Source organism: Nannospalax galili, unplaced genomic scaffold (genome assembly GCF_000622305.1).
Source record: "Nannospalax galili isolate Female #2095 unplaced genomic scaffold, S.galili_v1.0 scaffold996, whole genome shotgun sequence".
NCBI classification, from domain to species: Eukaryota; Metazoa; Chordata; class Mammalia; order Rodentia; family Spalacidae; genus Nannospalax; species Nannospalax galili.
Genome location: NW_008339436.1, coordinates 2,275,025 through 2,301,254, shown reverse-complemented (window position 1 = coordinate 2,301,254; position 26,230 = coordinate 2,275,025). Strand labels below are relative to the sequence as shown.

Below are 26,230 nucleotides of genomic sequence, written 5' to 3'. Positions count from 1 at the left end.
TAGCTGAATCACCATACTGTAGTTAGATACTGGCAAAGATGAAGGTGAAATTATAAATCTGATTTTTGTTATATTTGCAATCACAGTGTTTGGAGGGCTGAAAAAAGAGAATACAGTTTTCAAGGCAGGATTGAGCTTTGCCTTGGCTACACAGTGAAATGTTGCTACAGAGATAGATGGATAGATAGATGATATATGGGTAAATAGATATATAGATGATAGACAGATAGATAGATGGTAGATAGATAGATGATAGATAGATAGATAGATGATAGATAAATAAATGATAGATGATAGATTATAGGTAAGCAGTAGGTAGGTAGACAGAGGATAAGTATGTAGATAGGTAGATAAATACATATATACATACAAACATACATACATAGATGAAAGAAAAGAAAGGAAGAAAGAATGGAAAGAAAGAAAGAAAGAAAGAAAGAAAGAAAGGGGAGGAGGAAGGAAGGAAGGAAGGAAGGAAGGAAGGAAGGAAGGAAGGAAGGAAAGAAGACGCATACAGGGAAACAGCTATCTTCAGTATCCATAGGCAATTGGTACCAGAGCCTCCCGAGGATACCCAAATCCACGGATACCCAAGTCTCTTACGTTACATAAAATGGCATAGTATTCATCATTTTCCACAATCTTCCTATAAACTTCAATCATTGCTAAATGGCTTATAATCAATAATCAAATGTAAATGTTATGTAAATAATTGCACTGATTGCTTATAGTACAATGACAAGGAAAAAGTCTATTACTGTTACTATAGATACAATTTTCAGTTTCTTGCTCTGCTGTTGGTTGAATCTGTGGCTGCAGAAACATCAGTTATGGAAAGCCAACTGCACATACATAAAGTATATATGGACATATGTATATGTATATACATTTACAGCCATATGCCATGTTGATTTAGTATCATGGGTATATATAAGTTTATTATGTAAGATTTTTAGAAACATATTTAGAAATTTTAATAAATTTTTAAATGTTCAAATAAGTTACAGAGTTAAAAAAAAAAAGATGTGCAGATACCAAAATAGAGTGGTTAATTCTGGTTGCTGATTTTGAATTATTTTATTTGCATCTTATTATATTTCCTACATGTTCTAAGCTAACCAGGTATTGCTTCCATCAATAGCATGTCTGGTACTCTTTGTGGCCTGTGACTTCCTGTTCACTCCCATGCGGATGATAGGACCGATACTCTTCAGATCCACTGAAGCTGCAGAGGAATAAAACTGTGTCCTCAGCTCCCTGTTAAGACTCAACAGCTACTGGCCTCCAGCTGCACCTGACTGTTAACACAGGCGTGAAGCTGAAGACCCACAGGCATGAAGCTGAGATGCACCAGGAACACTCCATCTATCTCCCATTTAGAATTGAAATCCATGAGTCCCTTCACATGAAGCAATCCGCCCCCACCACCACACAGCCCGCAAATCCCTTAAAACCTCCATCCTCTAGTCCGCCAACTTGTGCTATCATCCAAGTCTATGCAAAAGCCATTTAGCCCTTAAATGCAGCCTGAGAATTGTTTTGTTTGGGGAGCATACTACCTCCTGGACACTAAATTAAAACATACAATTAGATTTCCATTAAGTTACAGCAAATTCTGCTGAACTGATCTAATTGGCCTCCATCCCTATATGACATCATGCTTTAAAGGCTTGGCCTGAACATAAATACTTAATGTAATAAATACAGTCTGAAATATTTGATCTCCTTGGCAGCTTAATTGATCTACTACAGAGACTGACAGGAAAAATTAAGTTAGCTCTGTCTCGTCTCTGCCAATAGCACATTTTCCTCCTAAAGGGCTGTATGGTCTGATGTGGGTGGCAAGTAGCATTCTGTTTCCTTGTTGAACATTCCAATTAAATGCAAACATTAAACAGGAACAGAAATGCATAGGCTTATGAGACATTTCTCACCAATACCATAGTTCTCTTGCTTTATAATCAAATAATTAAATGAACAAATTTCTAAATTATACTGCCAGTTCCTTAAGTTATGAGGAGAATCCATGTGCCCACAGTACTGTAAGCCTGGTTTTAATCACTGTGTTTAAGTGTACTTGTCACAGTCAGATGCTCTGCAAAGCCAAATTCATACCTGGGCCTTGTCTTCTACTATGGACCCCTAGGTGCATGTTTCTGGTCCTACTCTGTGATGTTACAGCCTTTGTGCCATGTGCTGTTTGCTTGCGTGCCCATCGCACCTCCAAGCTTTCCATAAGCACCCTTCTCCAGTCCCTCTCCCTCACCTCTGTTCCTAGAACCAAGCTGTCCATTTTAGTGCAGAGTAAACAGTGAATATTTGGGGAATGGAGAAAGAGAGGGAGAATCTATCCTTCCTGATTGAGTTGGCATCTGTCAGTCTCTCAAGATTTCTAGCCCCCAGGTTCCAAGCCTCTTCAGTACCCCATGGAAGAAAACACTGTGGCCATGGCAAAGTTACACTTTGTGATTAATGCTGAGATCATCAGGGCTACTTTGGCAAATTCCTTTGGTGGTACTGATCCTGGATCCCACACCGCCTCGATTCCCCCTACTTCATGTAAGCTCACTGTCTCAACATTCACTTGTTAATTCAGGAAACACTCATGAACAGGGACCCATTATGCTTATAATTGCCACCAGGGCTGTGATGCAATTTCAGAATTAATGAAGGTGTCCTGTTTCTGCTTGAATGCTTTCCCAGGGTCAAAAAAATAAATAAATAACGTGAGCAGCTCCCAGATTTGAGGATCCCCAGCATAGCCAGAGTAGATGTATAGGCTGTTTCTCTGGCTGCCTCTCGTGGCCTCTGGCACTGGCCTGAAGACTTCCTCTTAGCTCCCTGTACTCCAGGGCCCCATTGATTAGCAGGAAGGGCAAACCCATCGGCACCCATAGAAAATGACTTCCAGAAAAGAAGCTGCAGGTTTTAAGCCATAGGATGACAGCAGGTGCCTGTCCAAGGAATAGAATCAATTCAGGGGCAGAGAGAGAGGACTCAAAAACAGACACCTGATCACTAACTTGGTCTGCCATGGACAGATGTGCTGTGTGACCTTGGGCAGTCCTACTGCTTCCCTGGGCCTCAGTTTCCCCCACTGCAATCTGGAGAGATGTTCAAGGAGGTTCTTTACAAATAGTGAGCACAAGATTCTCTACCCTTCTATAGTTTGCATCTTGAATGACCCCCCACCCAAAAGAAACCATGTATTGAAGGTTGGTCCCCACCCTGTGGTGCTGTTTGGGAGATGGTGGAACCTTTAGGAGTGGAGAGCTAGTGAAAGGAAGTTAGGTCATTGGGGGCATATCTTTGAAGGGGGTATTGGGACCCTGGCTCCTCCTCTCCTTTTGCTTCTCAGCTGCCATGAGATGAACAACCCTCCTCTACAACATGCTTTTCTTGAATATGCTATGTGGCCAAAAGCCCAATGAAATAGAACAAAGAGGCCAGGGATTGGGGCTGGAGAGATGGCTCAGTGGTTAAGAGCACTGGCTGCTCTTTCAGAGGACCAGAGCCCAGTTCCCAGTACACACTTCTGGCAGCCCACAACCACCTGTAACTCCAAATTCAGGAGATCCAACACCCTCTTCAGGCCTCCACAAGCATTTCACTCATGTGCACAAGTTCACACTCAGACATATACACATAATTAAGAATAAAAATTAAAGTTAAAATATTTTTAAAGGGTTGGAGAGATGGCTCAGCAGCGAAGAGCACTGGTTGCTCCTGCAGAGGATTGGGGTTCAGCTCCCAGCATCCATATTGTAGCTAACAACTGTTCATAACTCCAGTTCCAAGGAATCTGATGCCCTCTTCTGACCTCCACAGGCATTACACATATGGATATACTTACATTCATGCACACAAAACACAGATACATATAAAATAAAGATAATAAATTTTAAACTTTTCAAGAGGCTATAGACTGAAACATCAGAAACAATAAACCAAAAAGAAAGCTTTCTTCCTTTTAAGCTGAATATCCCTGATATTTTGTTACAATAACAAAACTTGCACTGATAGTGATGCTAGGAGATGAACAATAGCTAATCATGGAGGTGGCTAGGAATGATCCAATCACTTTCCTCATGAGAAATGGATGTGCTCTGTCCCTCAGCCTACCTGCTCCTCCAAACACCTATATTCCGGAAACAAATAGGAACCCCTGCGGGGCTGCGCTGATTTCCTTGGGCACCGTGCACTGCCCATATACAATGGACCTCTGTTGCTGCACAAGGGAGGCCAGGAGTCTTTTCCCTGGGAGAGCAGATACCGATAAAGTATAAGGTCTTCTGCCCCAGAGATCCAAACCCAAGCCCTCCTCAGATCCCAAAATAACTTCTGAGCCTCCTCATCTTGAATCTAACAGCAAATGCCAGAATTCACCAGACTAACTGTGCCAGGCTTAGAGACATGCTTGCCTACTACAGCACCACTGGATTTGGTCATCATGAACACCATTTCACAACTGAAGAGCCTAGCGTCTGCCCTAATGTGACCCAATGACAAGAGGAGTGCTATACTGCCAGCCCCATGCCTTATGCATGTCTCTTCTTGGCCCAAGAAGCCCTCAACCACTGGAAAGCCCCCGGTGCCTCTTTTTTAAGCCTTCCTCATGCCTCTGCAGAAAGAGTTCCTCTGTCCTCTGCTCACCTCTCACTTTGCATGCTTTGATTACCTCTGTCACCTGACCCAGGATTCATGGTCAACCTGCCTCTCTCTCCATTCCCAGCCCCCAGCCTTCCAGCCCCTGAGCATAGAGATGTGTCTAACCCATTGCTGGATACTTAGTCCCTAGAGCAGAGTCTGATGCTCAACGGACACTGAATGATGAACAAGAAAACTCAAGGTTTCTGAGGTCCACAGACAGCCCACAGTGCAGGCGAGGGTCGATATCCCTTCACTTTCCTAAAAGGCCCTTTTCCCAGTACCCAAGAACTATAGCCTTCTCACCTTCTTTACTTAACCTTCATCACCTTCCACTCTGCCAAGACTGTGCTACAGGAAGAGGTAGGTGGTTTGGAAGGATCTAGAGGTAAATCAGATATGTCCATCATCCTTAAGTGTATACAGTCAAGACTGGGAAGTAAGCTAAGTTTATAAGCAAATATCCCAATTCATGTTACAAGGTCCATGTATCCTTTATACTTTTGGTAGCTGATCTCTAGGGAAAACTTTCAATGACACATGGCTTCCAGTATCCCTTCTCTGGGCAATCTCCTCCACTCAAGTCTGGATTGATTTTAATCACTACAGTGTAACAAAATAATACTGTGCCTATCCCAGACATGAGCAGGAAAGCTTGGCATTCTCTGCTTTTACATTCTTAGGAACCCATTCGCTGTCCAAACCCAAACCAGGTGGGTCATGGGATAAACAACAGAAAGAAGTGGTATTCCAGCATCCTGAGCTTCCTGTCAAAGCTCTAGACACATAAGTGACACTACCTTGTAGATATCAGGCCCAACTGCCATCTAGCTAAAAATCTCCTGGGAGATCCCAAGTAAAAGTAGTGGAACTGTCTAGCAGAGCCCAGCCAGGCCTCAGGACTGTGAGAGCAAAACAGTTCTGGTTTATTATAAAATAGGCTCATTGTATTCATTCCTGGATCCAACACACCTCAGAAGAAACATATTTTCTACTGAACACAGACGGATAGTTTTCTTGTCATTATTCCATACACAGCAATTTACCAAGCATTTAAAGTGTATTAAGAATTATAAATAGACCCACCGCTCCTGAGCCTCACTCCCGTGGCAGGCCCCCTGGGGTGGAAAAAAAAGAATTATAAGTAATCTAAAGATTATTTAAAGTCTACAGGAGGGTGTGTGTAGGTTATACACAGACATTACACCTTTTTATTTGAGAGACTTAAAAAATCTGCAGATTTCGCTGTCCATGGGAGATTCTGGAACCAATCCCCCTCAGCTACAAAAGAACACTGTACTAAGGTTTGAGGGAATCATAAGTAAGTGAAAACAACCTAAAACCTGGACTGGAGCTTATGTCAAGAAAACCAACAAATTCTGGCAAGGATATGGGGAAAGAGGACCCCTTGTCCACTGATTGAGAGCATGAATGGGTACAATCACTATGGAAATCAGCACGGATGCTTCTCAAAAGAACTACAAAAAGAACGAGCCTAAGACCCAGCTATGCCCACTCCTGGACACATACCTGAATGACCCTGCACTCTGCTACTACACAGATATTTGCACATCCATCTTTACCACTGTTCTTTTCACAATAGCAAGGAAATGGAATCTGCCTAGATGGTCAGCAGTATATGAATGGATAATGAAGATGTGGTGCATATGCACAGTGGGATTATGTCTGCTGTATGGAAAAATGAAACTATTATGTTTACAGGAAACGTGGGAGGGACTAGAAAACATTGTATTAAGTGAAGAAACTCAAACTAAGAAACACAAATATCACATGTTCCCACATGTGGGTCATAGCTTCTAATTGTCAAGTATGTTTATTTATGTGAGAGTAAGTGTGGGTGCAGGCCAAGAGACAAGAAAAGGGCCCGTGAGATGCAAAAAAAGAAAGCTTTAAAAGAGGGAGGTAGAGGGGGCAATATAACACATGTGAGTAGAAGAGGGAGATACTGGGGACAGAACACTAGAGTGTGGGTGGGGAGGAGACAGGAGATGGGGGAAGTCAACCAAAGCTAAGCATTATGCAAGTACCACAAGAAAATATGATACTTATAAGCTAAATAAATAAATAACAGAAATTCACAGACCAATCCCTTCATAATCACAAATGCAAAAACCCTAAAGAAAATATTAGCAAACCGACTCCAGCAATCTTTAAAAAGAATAACATGTCACATCTAATTTGGGTTTACTTCAGGAATGTGCAGTTGATTTAACATCTTAAAATTCAATCAATATAATCCATCATGTTAATATGTTAAGAAAGAAAAATCACACGATCATGTCAGCAGCTGCAGAGAAAGTACTTGAAATCCAGTATCCAATCACAGCTGTTTTACAATCATAAACTAAGACAAGGAGAAAGTAGCCCCTTCTATCAAGTAGACATTGATAATGTCTTAAGACAAGCGATGCACAGTGGTTCACTCCTGTAATCCCAGTATTCAGGAAGCTGAGGCAGGAGGATCTTAAATTTGAGGCCAAGCTGAGTCATATGGTGAAGCCCAAAAACTCAAAGGCTGAGAATACAGCTCAGTGGCAGAGCACTTGGTCAGCATGTGCAAGGTCCTGGGTTCAATCTCCAGCACCACAAATAGTTAAATAAATATAAGGATAGGAAGCATGGCTGAGACCCTGAGAGCCTTTCCAGGAAAGGAAAGGAAAGACAAGAGCAGGTGACATCAATGATGACAGAAGATGGAATATTGTATGATTCCATTCATTTGAAAAGTCCACACTAGCAATAGCTAAATGTCTATCATCTAAAGAGACAGGGAGTCAGTGCCTGGTTGCTCGGGGCTGGGGAACCTGAGGAAAACAGGAAGCGATCACCAGTAGAACTGGGAAGATGAAAATGTTCTAACGTTGATTGTCGCAAAGGCTGTGCATCACAATGGATACCCTGAGAGCCAGTGAATTGTGGACACCTCGTGGAGGAGTTTCTCAATATGTTCATTGTACCTCAATAAAAGTGTTTGAAAAACAAAACACAAAGGTGCCTGCTACCATCACCTCTACTTAAGACAACTCAGAGGACAGAAGCCAGAGGATAGTTTGAGCCCAGAAATTTAAGGACCCTGTGGAAAACATAGCAAGACTCCATCTAAAAATCAAATAAAATAATGAAAAAACAAAAAGAAATGTTACTATACTAGGAATTCTAACCAGCAAAGCCAAACAAAGGGAAAAATGATACATAACTGTGAAAAAAATAAACAAACTATACTTACAGATGACCATTTCAGGTGTGACTATCCTAAAGATAGTCATGCGCCATTCAAAGACGAGGGTGTATCCTGAGAAATGTACCTTCATCTTGGTGAATGAATGTCAGAATGCACTTATGGACACCATTGCCTATGAATGACATCACTGGGCCATTAGAGTCTTTAAGACTACTGGTATATGGTCTTTGAGCAAAACCTCATCTTAAAGATTAGCAGGATGGCTGCATTTAGAGAGAAATAAGGTGACCTGAGGAGACAAAGGCACAAGGAGTCGGAGCCCCTGAGTGACAAACAATAGTGAGGTAACACGGTGCTCAAATCACTCATGAAGCTCTCAGTACGTGCTTTATGAATTCTTTGAGCGAGTATTTGATTTCACACCAAAACTATAATTTTATTATGCTTTTATTTGTTTGTTTGTTTGTTTGTTTTTGAAAACAGTCTTTCATGTAGCCCAGGCTGGCATCAAACCAGAGATCCTCCTGCTCTGGTTCTCATGTGTTAGGATTACAGGCATGTGCTAAAATTACTTCAAAGTTTAATGTTAAAATTGTTACTTTTAAAACGTAGAGAAATGGGGGAACGCTTTTAGGGAGCTCTGAGAAGAAAAAAAATCCCCTCTGGCTCTGAGTTTAGCCTCATGGGCAAATGCTGACAGGCCAACACAGCCCGATCTGTCTCAGAAGCTGAGCACTGTGACCTGGCCTGGAAGCCAGAGGCAGGAGGGCCCTTGGTAACTGACTGAGGAGACTTTTCAGAAGGACATGACGGGACTGTCTCTCAGCACTGCCCACTGCCTCCCTCATCCTCATCCATGTGTTGCAGTCCAATGTAATTGGCAGCCACTGCTTGAGGGCCACTGTGCCTGAATGCAGGTGGAAAAGCATGACCCAGCATCTCCTCAGTCCTCAGAGACTCAGCCAGGCAAGTGCAGCCAGGACTGCAGCTGTAGCCTGCCCACCCTCAATTGCTCTTAGCCAGACCTCACCTGTGTCTGCTAGGCCCAGGTCACCTCCCCAGGAAAGGCTGAGAGAGGGAGGAAGGGGTTAAACCTCACTGTGCTGACCTCAGGCCTACCTCCATCCCAGGGATATTGGTTCCCCCATCATGGACCATGCCCCCAGGGGCCTGCTTCCCTTTGGGAGAGGTCAGCTGTGATGCCCCTCCCAGGGGTAGGCGGCCCAGCCCAGAGCAAAGCTGCTGTGATTCCCACAGCTGAGCAGAGCACAACACAAGTTACGAAAACTCTCTCCTGGCAGTTACTATGAATCTCCTCCCCACACAAAGTTCTGTGAATCAGTTTAGAGGCAGTCAGCTAAGCAGCTAAGCACTCCAGGGATTACCTTCCTTTGCTGTCCAAGGTTTTCCAGCCCCCAACAGTGCCTGCCCCGCCTACGGCCAACACTTCCCCCAGAATAAGCCCAAGTGCCTCCCTGGTCATTAATAACCTCCTCTGCATTAATGAATTGTGATCACAAGACTGGCCATTAAGACAACACAGGAAAATTCTCGGTGCTGCTTCTCTGGATACCCATTACTGTTCTGCAAGCCTTCACTGTTCAAGCAGGACCTTTGAAGCTGACAGTTTGCATGGCACACTCAATCATGAACCATTCTACCTGTGAACCAGGTCAGTCCATCTGGCCAATGTAAGTCCTCTCTAAGCATCCTGCAGGCAAACCACATCACCATCACCAAAAAAGCCCCAGAACACCTTACAAGGGTGAAGAAGGCCTTTGACTCTGTCAAAAATTGGAATCATGTGGGATAAAAGGGAAGAGGAAGTTCCAAGAACAATGAAGCTCCAGGAGTTAGAAGAAGTCTGTGGGTCTATGGAAAGTGACCAGGCACTGCTGCCGGGTGAGAACACAGGACTCAGGGCTCCGGTGGCAGTCAATACCCACTGAGCCCTTCCCATGTGCCAGTCAGCTCTCATGCACGTCTCCACATTCTGTTCTATCACAATCGAAACCCATTTACAGATGAGCAAGCAGAAGCAAAGTGTGTCAGTCATTAGCTCAAGGCTTAACAAGGCTGGGCTGGGGAGAAGGCTTAGCGGGTCAAGGCACATGTACAAGCCTGGAAATTTGAGATGGATCCTTAGAACACACATAAAGGTGGAAGGAGAGAACTGACTCCACAAAGTTGTTCTCTGATCTCCACACATGTGCCATGGCATGTACACCTCTCCCCACCCGGAACAGATATGTCTCACACACACACATACACACACACACACACGCATGCACATACGAACGCACACACGCACACACAACGAAGGGGGGGGCTGCTGGACAGATGACTCAGAGGTTAAGAGAACTGGCTGCTCTTGGAAAGGACCCAGGTTCTGTTCCCAGCATTCCACATGGCCAACAACCATGTGTAACTCCAGTTCCAGGGGAGTCCAACACCCTTTTCTGGCATCTGCAGGCATTGCACACACACAGTACACTTACATATATGCAGGCAAAACATTCATAGAAATAAAAATAAAAATAAATTATTTTTTTAAAGATAAGGAAAAACTCAGGCCACACCAGGCAAGCCACTCTAGAGCCCTTGCTTGGAACCACGTTTTAGTCATCTGCACACTGGTTAAAGAGGTAAGAGCCAGACGTAGTAGGTAACTATATGGAAACAGTGTTTTCCAGACAGCAAGGCAGTTGCACATATAAACTTGCAGCAATTATGACAGCATGCACAAGACCCACACAAGCTTAAGCCAAACAAGATTCCAGCATGGACTAGGAGGTAGGCATGAAGTCTCATCCCTAACCAAGGAGCTACTGGCATATCATAGCCTCTGGGAGAGGAAGAGTCAGCTTAAGGGTGTGTCCCCTGTTAGGTTAACCATCCTTCAGGGTTGGCACCAGTCTCAAGTATATTTAGGCAACACAAATTGGACTCAGTGGGGGACACAGAGGTGGATGTGTAGGGAGATAAGAGTGGATCTGGGAAGAGTTGGGAGATAGGGGAATATGGTCATAATACATCTATTGAAACTCAAATAATTCATTTTTAAAAGTCGGAGAGAAAAGGAGGAATGTACGTGGCTTCTAGTTATCCAACCTGTCCCTCATGGGCAGTCCCTGATGGGGGCTGTTCAGTGAGTCTAGAAGCTGGTCCATCACACCTGCCCCTCGCCACACTCTCCCTCACTGCTTCACCAGAGGTGCCTTGATCTCCTGCTATCAAGAGCTGCCATTGTCCACCTTCCATCTGCCCACTTCCCCCATTATCAGGATCGCCCAGCTGAACTGCACATGGCCCAACATCAAGCCTTCTGTATAAACAACCCCAGTACTGCAGCCCAGAAACCTGGCTGGCCACAGGGCAGTGCTGCCAGCACAGGCGGATGGAGGGTAAGGCAAGGCATGGTTTCCTCTCACCCTCTGGGCCTGAGGCAGGACCACCAAGTCCAGCCTCAGTGCATGCAGGGCAATGATGGGCCTCAGGGATTTTCCAGAGACAATGACCACTCTAGACAACCTTGACTTCTCCAGATCTCTAGCCAAGGCCCGACCCTGGCCTCAACATGAACCTCCAAGGAGGAAAACTCAGTCTCTCTGATTCCCTAAGAAAACCGCCATCCAGAATTTCCTGATGCTGGTTGCTCAGGCTACATACAGCTCAGAGAGTGGCTAGGAGCTTTGTTTCTTTGCATAGTTTCTGGGCTACCCCTCTCCTCAAAGACCTTACCATTCAAAACAGTGTGTAGATAGTGCCATAAAATTTTCCACAGAATGGGAGGAGAAAGTCAGAGAAATGTTCTGGGCCACAAACACCAAGCTGCTGGGGGCCATTCTGCCCTCCTCACTCACATTGGAGGGGTGCTTAGCAACAGCCAAGCAAGGAGTACAATGTTGTGAAGTACCAGCCTTGACTCACCTCTATGGGAGCCTACTGTCTGCCCCAGTACTGCTAGGGGCTGTCACAGCTCAGGCATCTTTGGCTTAGATTCTTAGCCACAGGAGAGCAGAAGCCAGAGTGGTATTTAGGACTGGGATGGAACCTGGTGGCACAGCTAAGACATATGCTGTCTCTAGGCTAGGCCTGTAAGTCCCAGGAAAACTACAAGGCTAAGAAGCCCAAAGGCCTTGGATTTAGCAGCTCAAACTAGCTTACATTCATTTTTCCTTGTCAGTGGCCAGTGGCTGCAGGCCTGGAGAGATGGGCTGGAATCTCTGGACTAGGAGGTGCCACGGGGTCTGTTCACATTGGTCCTCAGCTCTGATGGTCTTGCCTGAGTCTAAGCCTTCCCCCGGAGAACTCAGAGCTGCCCTCATTTGCTGGAGAGAAGCAGAGTGGACACTGAGGCCTCTCCTTGCCAGTCCCTGCCCCTCACCAGCAAGGCCCATCAAGATGAATACCTAGGTAGATGGTATCTGAAAGAAAGGAAAGTGCCTCAGGATGCCAAAGACAGCAACCTCCCCTTCTAGGGGGTGATCTCGCTGAACTAGTGAGGTGTGAGCCAATGACTTCCTGACTCTGAGCCTCAATTTCTCATTATGGAAAGTCTAGACAGGTTCTACGAGTATGCACAATGTTCCTCCCAACTGGCTGATGCAGTTCCCTTACTGGCCAGGACCCCTGGGAGCAGAGTTCAAGCCCAAGAGAAAAAGATCTTGGTCAAGCCAGCAGGATCTGCTCAACATCTTGGGATGCAGGGATAATGAGAGAAACTGAGTCATGGACCAGCATTCTGGGAACTCAACCAGCTCCTAGAAAATTGGGCTCCTTCCCATCCTGGGCACAGATGGAGCTATTTCACTTCATTTTTGCAGCTTGGAAAAAACCTGGGAAGAAAAGGAGTGGTCTTGGGAATCGGGAATCCATTCCGGCAACAAGGCACTTAACACGGGCCCCACAGAACAATGAAGTGTTGCATCTCAGGGGTGTTCAAAAGCCAGCTTAAAATAGATGAACACTTTTCATCCTGTGTCCCAGGGCAGAGTTCCCCCAAACACACCTCAGAGGCTACAGAGCCCACCCGGACTTCAAAGAGGCCTGGTTGACCAACTGACTCTGGTGCAGCCCCCAAAATTTCCAGCTCAGAACATGTCCCTTTGAGAAGAGCCACCATAGTATGAAGGGTCACATTAGCTGTCATTTCGGCCATCCAGACTCAGCACACTAGCTGTCTGATGGAGTCTCCTCATTGCATGATGCTGACTGTGTCACTACAAGAACTTAATGGGACTAAGACAGACTGCCTGACAGAACAGAGAGGATGTTTTCAACAGCTGTTCATTTCCCCCCCTTTCCCATAGGGCTTAACTTGTCAAAAGTGAAAGAGCCAGGTGCTCAGAGAGGCCAGAGGACATGGGGTCATAGGGGGCTAAAGTGCCAGGATGAACCCCAGGAAGGGGCTCTGCTAGGGAGGGGTCTGAGGAGGAGAGAGGAACAGTACAAATGACTTTTACACTATGGATATAATCTGGACTAACAACTTTTTATCTAACCTTACAACCAAAATGTTTAAGTGTAAACAAGCTCACTGAACCATTTGCTCACTGAACCCAGAACCTGGGTATATGACCTTGATCCCTCAGGATTCTACTTTGTCCTCCACCCAAAATAGTGGAAAATAGAGTATGAATGAATTTATGTGTATATGCTTGTATGAATGATTTACATATCAGGGCTCTGGAAGCAGTGTGTTTTCTCATTGCAACAATGAGAAAAACAGAATCTGTTTGAAGTTGTGTGTGTGCTATTCTTGGCCTAGGAATCAAAGGGTAAGATTCTCCAATAAAATATAGATGGGTCCTGACTTTGACTTCCCCATTTCATGCTAGAGATACTGTTTCAATAAAGAATGAGCAAAGCCTGGCTCAGGAGCGCAGTTCCCAGGTACATCTGAAAGAACCGGTGCTCAGCAGTTCGGGTCTGTTCCTGGCCTTTGAATGGATGCTAAGAGTCAAGCTTTCTCTTTAAGCCTCACTGTTAATGTGGCCTAGTAACACTGCAAGGAACAGAAACAACAAAGGACAAACCCAGAAAGCCTACATGGGAGAAGGAAAGAAAACCGCCCCCATAGAGACCAAAAACAGCAGGCCAGTAGGTCTGCCACAGATGTGTCATTTAGAACCAAAGACTTTGGAGGCAACATTTTGGGGGGCTCTTTTTGAGACAGGGTCTCCCTGTAGCCCCAGCTATCCTGGAACTCACTATGTAGACCAGGCTGGCCTTGAATTCACAGAGATCTGCAGGGATTAAAGGCGTGCGCCACCACAGAGGCAACATTTTAAAGATGGACAAGTAATTTTATTCCCCAAAATTCATGTCATATGTTGAAATCTTCATACTGTATATCTGTGTAGATATATATTGAAATCTTAATCCCCCAGCTAAGAGGTAGGGCCTCTAGAAGGAATGGAGACATGAATAGAGCCCCCTACCCATGGGATTAGTGACCTTTTGAAGGAGGCCTGAGAAACAGCTTACTTTCTCTTTTTCTGCTGCGTCTGAAACCCAGAGCCAGGTCTCACTATAGGCCTCGGCTGCTGGTGTTCTGACTTCCCAGCCTCTAGGACTGTGAGAACAAATACCTCCTGTTCACACATCGCTGTCTATTATGCCTTTTTATAGTAGCTGGAAAGGAGTAAAGCAGGAATATATTTCTTTAGTGTATATTTCCAGCTTCTATAGGAAATTCGGAAATTCTAACATAGTGTCTATTCTCCTACTTGCTGAAATCAGCTGACTTGAGCCATCATTGGCCCTTGGTGGGCAAAGCCTCTCAGTCCCTCCAACCCCATCCCCACCTCTACCCAGTTAAATCTGCGGGTCCCCTCAGTATCATTCCTATCATCACTGTCTCCAGTAGTAGAGTATGCCTTAAACTTATGCTTCTCTCAAAGTAGGACTATGACAAATGAAGCAAGAGGGCCCTATGTTTCTAGAAAAATAAGCAAGAGCTCACTTATACCTGGGGAGGCAGTACGAACACAGCTCACTTTTCTCACATTTTCCTGGCTCTGGAAGTGTCCCAGCAAGCTGCGACTCTCAACAGACCTCATTGCCCCAACTCTCCTGCTACCTGATCCATGACTTGTCAGAACTATGTTTCACTCTAGGTTGCCCAAAGCTGGTCCTCGCAGTGCATAGAGTTGTGCCATGTCTGTCGGGTACTGTGATTCCTGCCACCTTTGCAGAACCCTGCATATCCCAGACCCCCAACAAGACAGGACCAGGGCAACCTCTAGGGGTACACAGCCCAGAGAGAAGGGATTCAATAAGGGGCAGAACAAAGCGGCGGGGAGAAAAGAGGGAATGGGTAGGTGTGCATAACTAGCTGGCCCAGTTCAGCAGCAGCTCTGCCACCAGCCTTGGCCTCTGCCTTGGAGCAACACCAAGCTGGATGTTCCCCTAAGACATGAGGTATAAAAACCCCAGTTCTGATTCCTGCTCACCCACTGCTCTTAGCCTCTCCTGTCCTCCCTGCCTGCTCACCCACTGCTCTTAGCCTCTCCTGTCCTCCCTGCCCTGACATTTGGCTCTTGCCACCTCCCCAGCCGCTGCAGGGATCCACTGCAGGGCCTCAGCTCCACTTGCCAGAGATACCCCAAGAGCTGTAAGAGGAGATATGGGAAAATCACACCTCCTTAATCACAGGCTGGAGTGGGGTGAATAAAGCATGCTTATTAGAGGTGGCTACTCAATGTTAGGCTCTCACCACAGCAGATAGCTCTTGATGGACAGATGGATGGATGTGACTTGCCCCTTGGATAATGCCCAAGCTCCTTCTGGGACCTTCAAATTGGCCAGGCAGCCTGCCTCTATATAGGTTGCACACCCCTTATCTGAAATGTCTGAGACCAGAAATACTTTTGATTTTGAATTTTTCTGATGGGCAATATTTGCATGTACATAATAAGATATCCTGGGGTTGGGACCTAAGTCTGAATACAAAGTTCATTTATGTTTTATACACATTTTACACACTCAACTCATTTTCTATAATACTTTTGATGCCTCTACATTTTTACTGTAACCTGTCACTTGAAGTCAGTGTGGAATTTTCTACTTGTATCACATCTACGTTCAAAAAGTTTCAGATTTTGAAGCACTTTAGATTTCTGAGTTTTGAATCAGAGATGATCAGCTCATGGTGCCTAAACAGTCTATTATGTCCTGTGAATTACCTGGAGGTTTCCCGATATGGTGTGGAAGGAGGCTCTGGGAAGGGTACAGAGCATCGACGCATCACCCACGCTGGTCCTTACATTGAGTTTGCCTTTCTCTTCTGCCTGTGGAACCCCAGGGACTCCATCACATCCTTTTGCCTCCACTTCTACAGTGAGGGGGGTGTCTGTGTGTTTATTTCTGATTCATCTGCTGTAGAGGGACACTGTTGAGGCCAGTGATACACAAGACCATAGCACAGAACAAACAGTAGACACCTTAGGAAGCTTCTCCCACTGCCTATCTCAGGGAAAAGCCTACAGCCCTTACCTTCACCCCTTCCCCCAAGACAAGCCCTAAGAAGAAAACTCGTACTTCTCCCCCACATCCACTCTAAGGCCCTTCCATGTTCCTGGGCAGCACAGCTGCCCTGCCTGATCACTGGATAAATAAGTCTGTAGCCTGGAATTGAAACATACTAGAGGAGCCCTTATATCCAAGGAAGGTGCCCCAGAAATTCCCCAAAGATCAGCCCTGCAAAGGCTCATCTCTCTGAGCCTGGGCAAACACCTCTAAGAGATTTCCTCTTTCTAACAGCACTAGCCTAGCCACTGACAAGAGCTAAGAAAGCTGATCCTACTATTCAGACCTCTAGCACCAGGGGTCTGAGGAAGGCAAATAAGCAAGCTACACAGATGAGCAGGTCCTCAAAAGCAGGGACAGCCGGTCCTCCTAAACCTCCGCACAAGCTGCAGGTTAGCACCTTAAACAGTGACAGGGAGAGAGAGGAAGCCATGAAGCCGGACTTTTGAAACAACCACCTCTAGAAAAAGCCCCTGAGTTGGAGGGAGGGAACTGGTGCTTAAAGAAGACAGCAAGTTCAGACACGCAAGGTGACTGACTGACAGAAGCTGAAGGCCGCCCAGCAGAGACAGCAGGGCATTCAGACAGTCTTCACTCTTCCCCACCCTCTGCACCAACCAACCCTGCGAATCTCACCTTTCAGAGAAGCCACATGTGACAGGGCCTGGGCATAGGTGGCTGTGTTCAGAAGAGTCCCTGGCAAGCAGGAAGGGAAGAAAGGCCCAGCAGGACCTACCGTTCGCCCCAGGCTGGTAAAAACAGAACATACCATTGAGTTCCAGCTTGTGTCTGCTAAGCGGCCCCAGACCCCTAAGCCTAGGACCATCTGGCTTTACCTCTGCTGGGGTTCCAGCACCTCCTTCTTGCTCCGGGTCTGGTCCCCTGGGGGTGGGGAATTGATGTTCCTCACCGGCGGTGATGTCACCTCTGCCATGGGCTCCTTAGCCCCTGGCTCCTGGTCAGAGGCTCCTCTCTCTGTCTTCCTCCATTTGGCTCTTCGGTTCTGGAACCAAACCTGAATACCACAGGGAAACACACACCCAAGGGAAGCAGAAAGTCAGACAAGAGAACCAGCCAAGACCCAAGCATGAACTCCAAGAGGCCCAAGCCAGCACCTGAGCCAGTCCTCTGAGTCAAAGTTTCAGACCCCCAGATGGATCATCTTAGCTGCTTATAACAGGCACTTTTCAATGACTGATGAAGAATAGGGAAAACCAACTGTGCTGCCCATAAGAAAGGAAAACGTCTTGTAGAAGTTCACTGAGCTGCCCATGAAGGCACTTATTTGATGTGGAAAGTTTTCCCTACCAGGAACATTAGTGAAAGCATCTTGCAAAACACAACCCCAGGGCTTCTCACCAAAAAGACACACTCCGTCTTCCAGCAGGCTCACACCTGTGATCTACCCCAATCATCTGTGTACACACACAACAAGCTCACGACCAGCCACCTAAGGCACCTAGGAGAAACTCTCAAACTAGTACTAGCCAGCCATAGCTTAAAAATTCTGAAACTTGATGAACAAATGTGGTTTTTGAATGCACAGCAAGCAGTCCAGATGATCACCTTACACAGGCAGGGAGGTTCATTAAGTTACCAGAGCTCATCCAAGTAGTAAGTGAAAGATCCACAACGTAAAGCCCAGTGGTTGGGCTCAGGATCGTGCTCCATACTACTGGGGGACAAGAGAGTAATGCCATTGCCCTAAGCATTGTTAGAAAGATTGACATGCACTCAAACCATGGGCACAGTGCCTGGCACAGGGCAGTTGGTTACTCAGTGAACATTGATTATTGTTCCATCTACTTCATCATCAGATCAGGAGGAGGCTTGTACCTGACCTTGACCTTGGTACCTTCTTAGGAGCTGGTGTTAGTTTTACTGTTGTTGTAGTTAAGTCTTGAGAGCAAAACCTGTGTTTGCCTAGTGGAATCCTGGCAGTCCTAGCACAAGGTGTTTCCAGAGGGCAGCAAAAGCCCAGTGTGCTTCATTTCATCTAGGAAAACCTTTGCTCTCTTCCACTCTCCTCTCCTGAGAGATAATTCCTGGCTAAAAACCAGGCTTGGCTAGGCTTCCCTCCAATTCCCAGTGACCACCTCCCACCTCCCTTGGCCACAGGCACACTAGTCAAGGAGAGAGCCTGGGTCCTTGAGGCTGAGCCCTCTGCCAACCCACCCTATCTCTTCATTTTCATTCTCCTTTAACTAGGTTTCTTTCTTTCTTTTTTAATCGAGTTGGCTTTTAATTGTACATATCAGCAACCATTGAATAATGATTTTATCTATATTCTAAATTTAGGGCAGTTAAATGCAAAGCAAAATGCAGACACTTTCTTGTGTCTTAATTGAATGAAGGTCACAGCTATAACAACATTTAATTGAGCTATTTTTCATTATCATATTTTAATGACTTTGCACTGACAGTTCGCCTGCTTCTGAGGAAAGCGCATGATGGAGTCGTTTATTTCCCTATTTAGTTATTGTTTGACAACATCAGCTTCGATTAAGACCCTGCTTTATAGAACATTAATCATATTTGAATGAGCAAGGGGTATAAGTGTAAACACATCTCCCTTCCCGCCACTGGGGCTCCTGTCCCCACTTGGAAGCTGGCTAAACACACGTTCCACAGCCATTGTCTGTCTGCATAATAGGCGACAACAGCCTGGACAACAATTCTAGGCTTTAATTGTTGCCGCCCCTATCTTACCCTTGCACCTTTCAGGGAGAAGTTATGTTCTTCTACTTCTGAATGCTCAATAATTGTGTCATTTATCTCAATTTGCAGTTCAGTCTTTAGGCAGCTATTGGCAAGCTGGCATTAAAAACAGAAACTATAGACGGTATCCGGGCCAAAGAAGATTTTCATTTCCAAATAATAATCAGTTTAATTTGCCCGCATATGACCAATGATTCATGTTCAGATTTAATAATCAGGATCACATAATCTGATTATAGGGGAAATAATTTGTTTACAACTCCCAATTTACTGCTCAGAATTCCATTATCTCTCTTCAGCCATTGGTTTTTAAGAGATACTAACATGACCCAGGGGAACAGAAAGCAAACTATTATATTTCCTACAATTAGATCTTTGCATAGTCTTAACCCCAAGCCCCTACATAAAAAAGAACAGAAACAGCATGGAGGAAACCCCATAAATAAAATGAATATATAATTGTGCTCAAAGAATAGCTCGCCTGGAGAGTCGGCACTGTGAGCCTGCGCCTCTCGCGCTCCGGCACATCTGCTGGGCTCGGCGGGTTTGTGCACTTAAACATAATCACCAAGAGGCTTCGAGAAAGCAATCCTGCTTAGTGGTAGCCATGCAAGCAGACCCATCTCTGCTCAGCCGCTTTGTTGCTGCCGGTTAAAGATTTTTAAATTGCACGTGTTCTTTAGGTTCCCTGTACTGAAAGAGTCCATGTGCAGAGGAAAAGTTGGACATGATGCAATTTCTGGAAAGCAGATCCTGCCCTGCTTCCCATCTGAAAATGCCGTTCTCTGCAATTGACCGGCCTCACCCCAGAGCGGTCAGATTTGCTTTGAGAATAGCATCTCAGCTTTTTTTTTTTCAAAGCAAGGAAATGGATGTGCATTGATGTAATTTAGTACCTTAGAGACGCGGACAAATTAGTGTAGAACATTATCACTAGTTAATTATGAATGACCGATTAATCAACCTAATCTAATATTCCACATTATGTTGATGTTATTAAAGTGCATCATGAAAATGACAGACAGTCTTCATTTGCTTTCTTTGGCCAAATGTGCACTCTGCAGTCATGATGTCAAAAAAAAAGTTTGCCAGTTTTAATATTAGAGAGTTAAATAATTAAAAAGAAGGTTTACCTGCACTCTGGCTTCTGTGAGGTTTATTTTCATGGCTAGCTCTTCTCTGGTGAAGACATCAGGGTAGTGTGTTTGGGCAAAGACGGCCTCGAGAGCTTCCAGCTGGTAAGAGAAAAAAAACATTTACTGGTGAGAGCTGTGTCTAGGTGAAGGGAAATAGATGTGTATTTCAAAACTGCTAGGAGGGGTGAGGTAGCAGTTTCACAGATCAAATCAAGGAAGGAAATGGAGAAAAGGGCTCTTTGTACAGATTCCTCAGGAGCCAGGCCAGCAAAATGGCACAGCTGGTAAAGGTGATTGCCCCCAAACCAGACAACTTGAGTTTAGTCCCTGGTGCACACATGGTGGAAACCCAAACAGATGCCTGCAAGTTGTCCTCTGTTCTCTACATGTACAAAGTGGCATACACACACACACACACACACACACACACACCTAAATATAATATAATTATTAAAAAGAAAGATAAAGATTCCACAAAATGTGACTTTATTTTTTATTTTATTATTTCTATTTTATGTGTATGAGTGTATTATTGCCTGCTTGTGTGTAACTGTACCCATACAGTTGCAATGTCCGAAGAGGTCAAAAGAGGGCATCAGATCCCCTAGACTGTAGATCCCCTAGGATTTACAGACAGTTGTTAGCTGCCATGTGGGTGCTGGGAATTGAACCTGGGTCCTCTGCAAGAGCAATCAGTGTTCCTAACCACTGAGTCACCTCTCCAGTTCCCAGAATGACCATTTAAATCCCAGATGATTTAGGAGTTAAGATTTATGAAAACCTCAGTGTTCCCAAAGAAATAAAAATAAGACAAGCAAAAATGTTTCTATGAATTATATTTCAATTTTATCATAGGAATTAAAAAATCTCATGGACAGTAGAATAATTTCCACAGCTTCCACCATAGGCGGAGAGAAGGGTGCCTACCCATGGAAGCCTTCACCAAGCTACCCCTATAGAAACTTTATAGGAGTATGGTGGTCACCTTCCCAGCTATTCTAGTTGCTCAGAAAAGAGACTGTTCTCAGGGGAACAATGAGCTCTGGGAAACACAGTAGAAAAGCTCTGGTTGTAACCCGTCTATTTCCAGTCAACAATGCTATCTGCAAATGAGTCAACCTTGTGGGTCACCATGTTCCCATCTGTCTATTTGGGGATAAGAATTCCTGACTGCTGACATGGCAATATGCCTCAGACCCTCAACTGAAGATACATGGCAAAATTCATAGCTGCTTCTTTATCTGACTACCTGAGATTACAAGGCCAAAGTCAACTTATCTTTTCCCAAGGCAGACTCCTAAGTTGTTCAAGAAAACATAGAGATCTAGTTAATGCAGCAGTTGGCTTCATTTTGTAAGGCAAGGAAACATTGCTCATCTCTGACTTTGGGAGAGGCTGGAAAAAGCTGGTTCTCAGAAAGAGATCTATTTTACCTGCTGAAGAGTGAAGGTCGTCCGGTTCCTGCGCTGTTTTCTACGAAGAAACCCATCATCAAAATCCCCAGTAGAGTGGTTGCCAAAGGGTGCAGTGCCTGCTGGGAGCAAACTAGATCAGCCTGAGCAGAGGGGTCTGGGTCTTCTGACCCTCACACACACACCCAGCAACCCCTTTGCATGTTCTGTCACAGAACGCAGACCTGCCCCTCCACACAGAACCTGTCTTCCGTGGTGCTTCCCTCCATTTCTTTTAGTAAGATCCCCCTTCTCCATTATCTCCTACTCTGTCTCTCCATAAAACCTTTGACTTTTATACCAGCTGCCCCTATTGCATAGGGTAATGGTGACCCAAGATTATGGTGCTGTGAAACTTCACAGTCCTTGTGAAATTGTGATTTCTGACTGAGGAAGGGCCACTGGCTTGAGGCAGAGTCCTCCCATTCCTGGCTGCCCCTCTGTCCCCTGTCACCTGACCTCAACTCCTACCTTGGACCCTCCAAAAGAAGGCTCAGTATCTCCCTCCGCTCACCTGTTAGTTCACTCCCTTGTTTCTGTAGCCAGCAAGGGCAAAAGGTTGGGGATGAGGGAGGCTGGGGAAGAGACAAAGCACCCAGAGCTTTTCATACAATTTCCCTCTTAGAAGTGCAGAATTCAAGGAGGTAAGAAGTTTATAAATGATTATTAATTACTGTTGGTCACAGCTCATCAGCACCATGGGGGATCTGTTATGTAGCCATCAATTAACAAAAGGCCAGCACCAATAGAATGCAAAGCCAACCTGACAGGGCCACTCTCAAAGGGCATTGCACTAGCTAGCCAGGCTTTATACAATACCCACTGTCCCCTCTTCCCTAGAAAAGAAAGACATGGTCCTTGCCAGCAGCTTCCAGTGCTCACAATAAAGGCAGAACTGAGTCTGGCCCCAAACGTGCATTTGGATCATTTTCCAAATGTGCACTATTTACTTGATAGTCCACAATGGCTTCTTAGGAGAACAAATGTGCAAGTTTCCATTAACCAGTACACACTTTAACCTGCCATGGGCGCTGCTGTCAGAATCACTGCGTGCTCAGCATCAGCTCCCAGGCTACAGTGCCCAGATACTCCTCAAAAGGACCTCAGCCCTAAGAAGCCAAGTTCCCCAGGATTTTTTGCATCCTGTCTATGGCAGGGAGTTCCACTAGATATTATATTTTACCCTACAGGACCACATCTCTTATCCAAATGCTGCCCCTCTCCATCCATCCTCCTGTCCAAATTGTATTCTTCCTCCAAACCCTAGTTACAAATATTTCTCTCCAGCTCAAAGGAAACTAAAATGGAGTAGTCTCAAAAAAGTCCTATCCCTGTTACTTTACAAAGAGCCAAACTGTCTCCTTTTGAAGCAAAGAATTTAACCGGTCAGCATGAAACACAGTCTCAGTCTCTCCAGTCACAATCTTCCCTAGTCTTCTGACTTACCCTTAACTGTCCGCATTGCTTCCTAGCTCAATCCTTAAAAAGCAAACTTCATCAGACTAATGAGAAAAAAAAGAAAACACTGACAACCTAGAAGTAAAGAAGGAAAGGCTTCTTAAAAATAAATAAGATGGTTGACAATGTTATGCAAATGTAAAGCCTCACAGCTACTTAAACAGAATACAACAGAACAATGAAATAATAGTTTTGCTATTTGAGCCCAAAAAAATTGCATAATGATACCCAGTACAGATGAATTGTAATAAATTGTGCATGCTCATTTATCATTTATAGGAGTATCAATTGGTGAAACCTTATTAGAAGGCAATTTAACAGTAACTATCAAAAATTTAAGTGCGCAGGTTTTTAGTCTATGAATATACTTCTGAAGTATGCCAAGGCAGAGAGAAGAATGTTCCTGGAAACATTGCAATTGAAAAGTAAAACAAGACTCAGACAAAGCACCCATTAGTAGACAGTCTTTGCAAAACAAATAGTGGAATACTACACAGCTGTCTAAAAGAAATCAGTAGATCTGCCACATACACAGGCATGGATGAATCTCCAAGGTACCTTATGAAGGAAAATAACAAAGCCTAAAATGATGCGACATTATGGTCTCAGTGCAGACATAACATACACAGTGAAAGACAGAAGTGAAGGACTTGTAAGAAACACACAAAAGCAAGTGCTTTTATAGGAGAGGTGGAGGGGAATTTTGTGGACCTGTGTGCATGTTCCTGTTCTAGTACCTCTGGATCCACGTAATGTTTTCAAATTTAACATGAAGGGAAGCATCTGAGAAGTGAGAATCTGTGTCATACTTCGCTTTCCCTGTCTATCTCTCTAGATTGACAGGCTATAATAAAAAGTCATATCCCAAGGTCTCAGCTGGTCTCAGCTTTTCCATTTGCATTTCCACCCTGGTAACCCTAACCTAAACATAGATTCCCCTTCCTGGAAAACTGGCACAGAAATAAATCTACAAAGGGGCAGAAGGTTCTTGAAGCCCCCTCTCCTTTCCTTCTGGTCATATCAGTCAGAGTTGGTGTCAAGGTGGGGCATGCCCAGGGTGTGGGTAGTATATATGAGCCTACAGAGATGAGCCAAGAACAGCAAGCAAGTCGGAGAGCTTGGGTCAGGATGGTGTCTAAGACAATTCTGCAACCCACCCTTGCAAATGGGGCTTTCCCCTTAGGTCACCCAGAAAATCCATCCCTCTTCCTTCCCCACTTGAGGAAAGCCTGGGCTGGGGGTTGGCAATCAGTGCAGAGGAGAAAGTCAGCAGCCTGGAGAAGCTGTGCCCATCACACACAGGGAGGGACTCCATCCAGTCCTGGGGTATACAGTATCAGGGACTGCTCCTTTCTGACCTTGCCATAAAGCCTACCCTGCATGGGTCTGTTGGAGTAATGGTGAAAGCAGACAGGCCAGTGTGGCCTTCCTTTCAGGAATGTTGACAGAGCTCATTAGCCTCCTTTAGCAAATCCTGCTGGACTTTTATGAGCTTATTTTATAGGGAAAATGAAAACAAACTTTCCCAAATCCTGGCTGAGACTGACTGTTGTTCAAGGTAAGCTAGGACAAGGTGGACAAGTATCTTCTGGAACCTTGGGTGTTATGTCTCACCACCTTCTGTTCTGCCCGTCACTTCCCAGCATCTCTTGGTCCCCCAGAATTGTCCCAGGGCAAGAATAAATGGAAGGAGCATATTACTGAGGGACAGTCCTGGTGTTGCTGCCGGGGTCACAAAAGTCCCAGTGCCTCAGAGCTGCTGTACAAACCAGAGCGTGGGACAGTGTGACCACCTGCTGGCTACTAATCACCCCCAGGGAGAACTCACCCTTTTCCCCTCCAGGCCCTGGTTGGGAACCCCCAGAGATGCAAGCTATTCACTTCTCACTATCCCAGCCCCAACCAAACAGCTGAGAGCACAGACCACACCTGGAATCAGGAAAGAAATCTGTTCTAAAGTCTGAAGACCTTATCCCTGGGGAGTGGGGAGCCCTTGGGTATATGGGGTCCCAACCCCAGTGAGTCACTGAGAAGAAACTATGCCAGGGCTCTCTGGGCAGGTAACCAGCAGGGAACCTGGCTCCGGGAACAGCTCGACCTCTAGGAATAAGTTGTTCAGAATTGCAGGTGAGGTCCCGAAGAGCACTCTTGCTAACGCCCAAGTAACCCGGCCTTTTCAGGCTTACGGTGAAGCCCAGAACGCAGCGGGCAATTCAACTAGCTTTGGTTTTCCCGGATGTTAGCAAAACACCGTGAAAGATTGATGCGGCCCCCTGGGCAGAGGAGCCCCGATTAGAGGCGTGACACCAGCATCTGTGCTGGGAGGACCCGCCGTCCCTGGAGCACTCATAGCCCGGGGCAGCGCGACCCAGGCGGAGAGGGAGGTGGGAGGCAGGTGGCACCCGGGAGGAGGGATGGAGCTGGGTGTAGGGAGGGGGCTAAGGGCACCCCTGCGCACTGCCAAGCGGCTGCCCCTTCGCGGGGCGGGGACCCCAACACCCGCCAGCCCTGCTGCCGCCGGGGCCCTCTCCAGCTGACTTGGTCTCGCCTAGCAGCCCGGGACGCTGAGTTTACTCACCCTCTAGCTGTGGCGGGCAGTGGAAGTAAAACATCGCCGACGGTCGGGTCGGCCTGGTTGGCTAGACCTGGGCGGGTGTCGGCCTGACAAATTGGCTTGCGTAGCTCCGGCCTGGCTGCAAAGCAAACAGAGAATAGCCTGAGTCTCCGGCCCTGGGCGCCCCACCAGCCCCAAGGTGCACGGGGAGCTCCCCTCCTGGAAAGTCCCTTCCCCAAAGCCCTCGGCCCGCTGGGGACACCGGAGGGGAAGTGGCAGCATCTCCAGTCGCAAGCGAGGACCCCACTGTCAGCCCTTCGGGTGGGTCCGCCTCCTGAAAAACCGCTCTCACCCTGGCCCTAGCAGCCAGCCGGCACAGCCTGGCTCGGGGCTCTCAGGGGTCCAGACCACAAGCCCTGCACCTGGCCACCGCAGCCGGGTCCTGCTAGCGCGCAGGACCATCTGCAAGCGCGGCAGCTCGGGCCAGTAAGCCAGTGGAACCCCAAGGCCCAACGCAGGGATCCGGGGGAGA

General features: G+C 46.0%; 1 protein-coding gene across 1 annotated transcript in view; it reads right to left on the bottom strand.

The window, feature by feature from the left end:
• The window catches only part of Drgx (dorsal root ganglia homeobox), a 34,129-nt gene extending 8,312 nt beyond the window's left edge, over positions 1-25,817 (bottom strand). The window contains exons 1-5 of the mRNA XM_029564056.1: positions 25,723-25,817; positions 21,669-21,766; positions 20,233-20,334; positions 17,218-17,396; positions 17,018-17,130 (exon numbers count right to left, since the gene is read on the bottom strand). Coding sequence (XP_029419916.1) covers positions 17,018-17,130; positions 17,218-17,396; positions 20,233-20,334; positions 21,669-21,766; positions 25,723-25,756 — 526 coding nt within the window. The 5' untranslated portion in view covers positions 25,757-25,817. The remainder of the gene's footprint in view (positions 1-17,017; positions 17,131-17,217; positions 17,397-20,232; positions 20,335-21,668; positions 21,767-25,722) is intronic.
• Between the last annotated feature and the right edge of the window lie 413 nt (positions 25,818-26,230).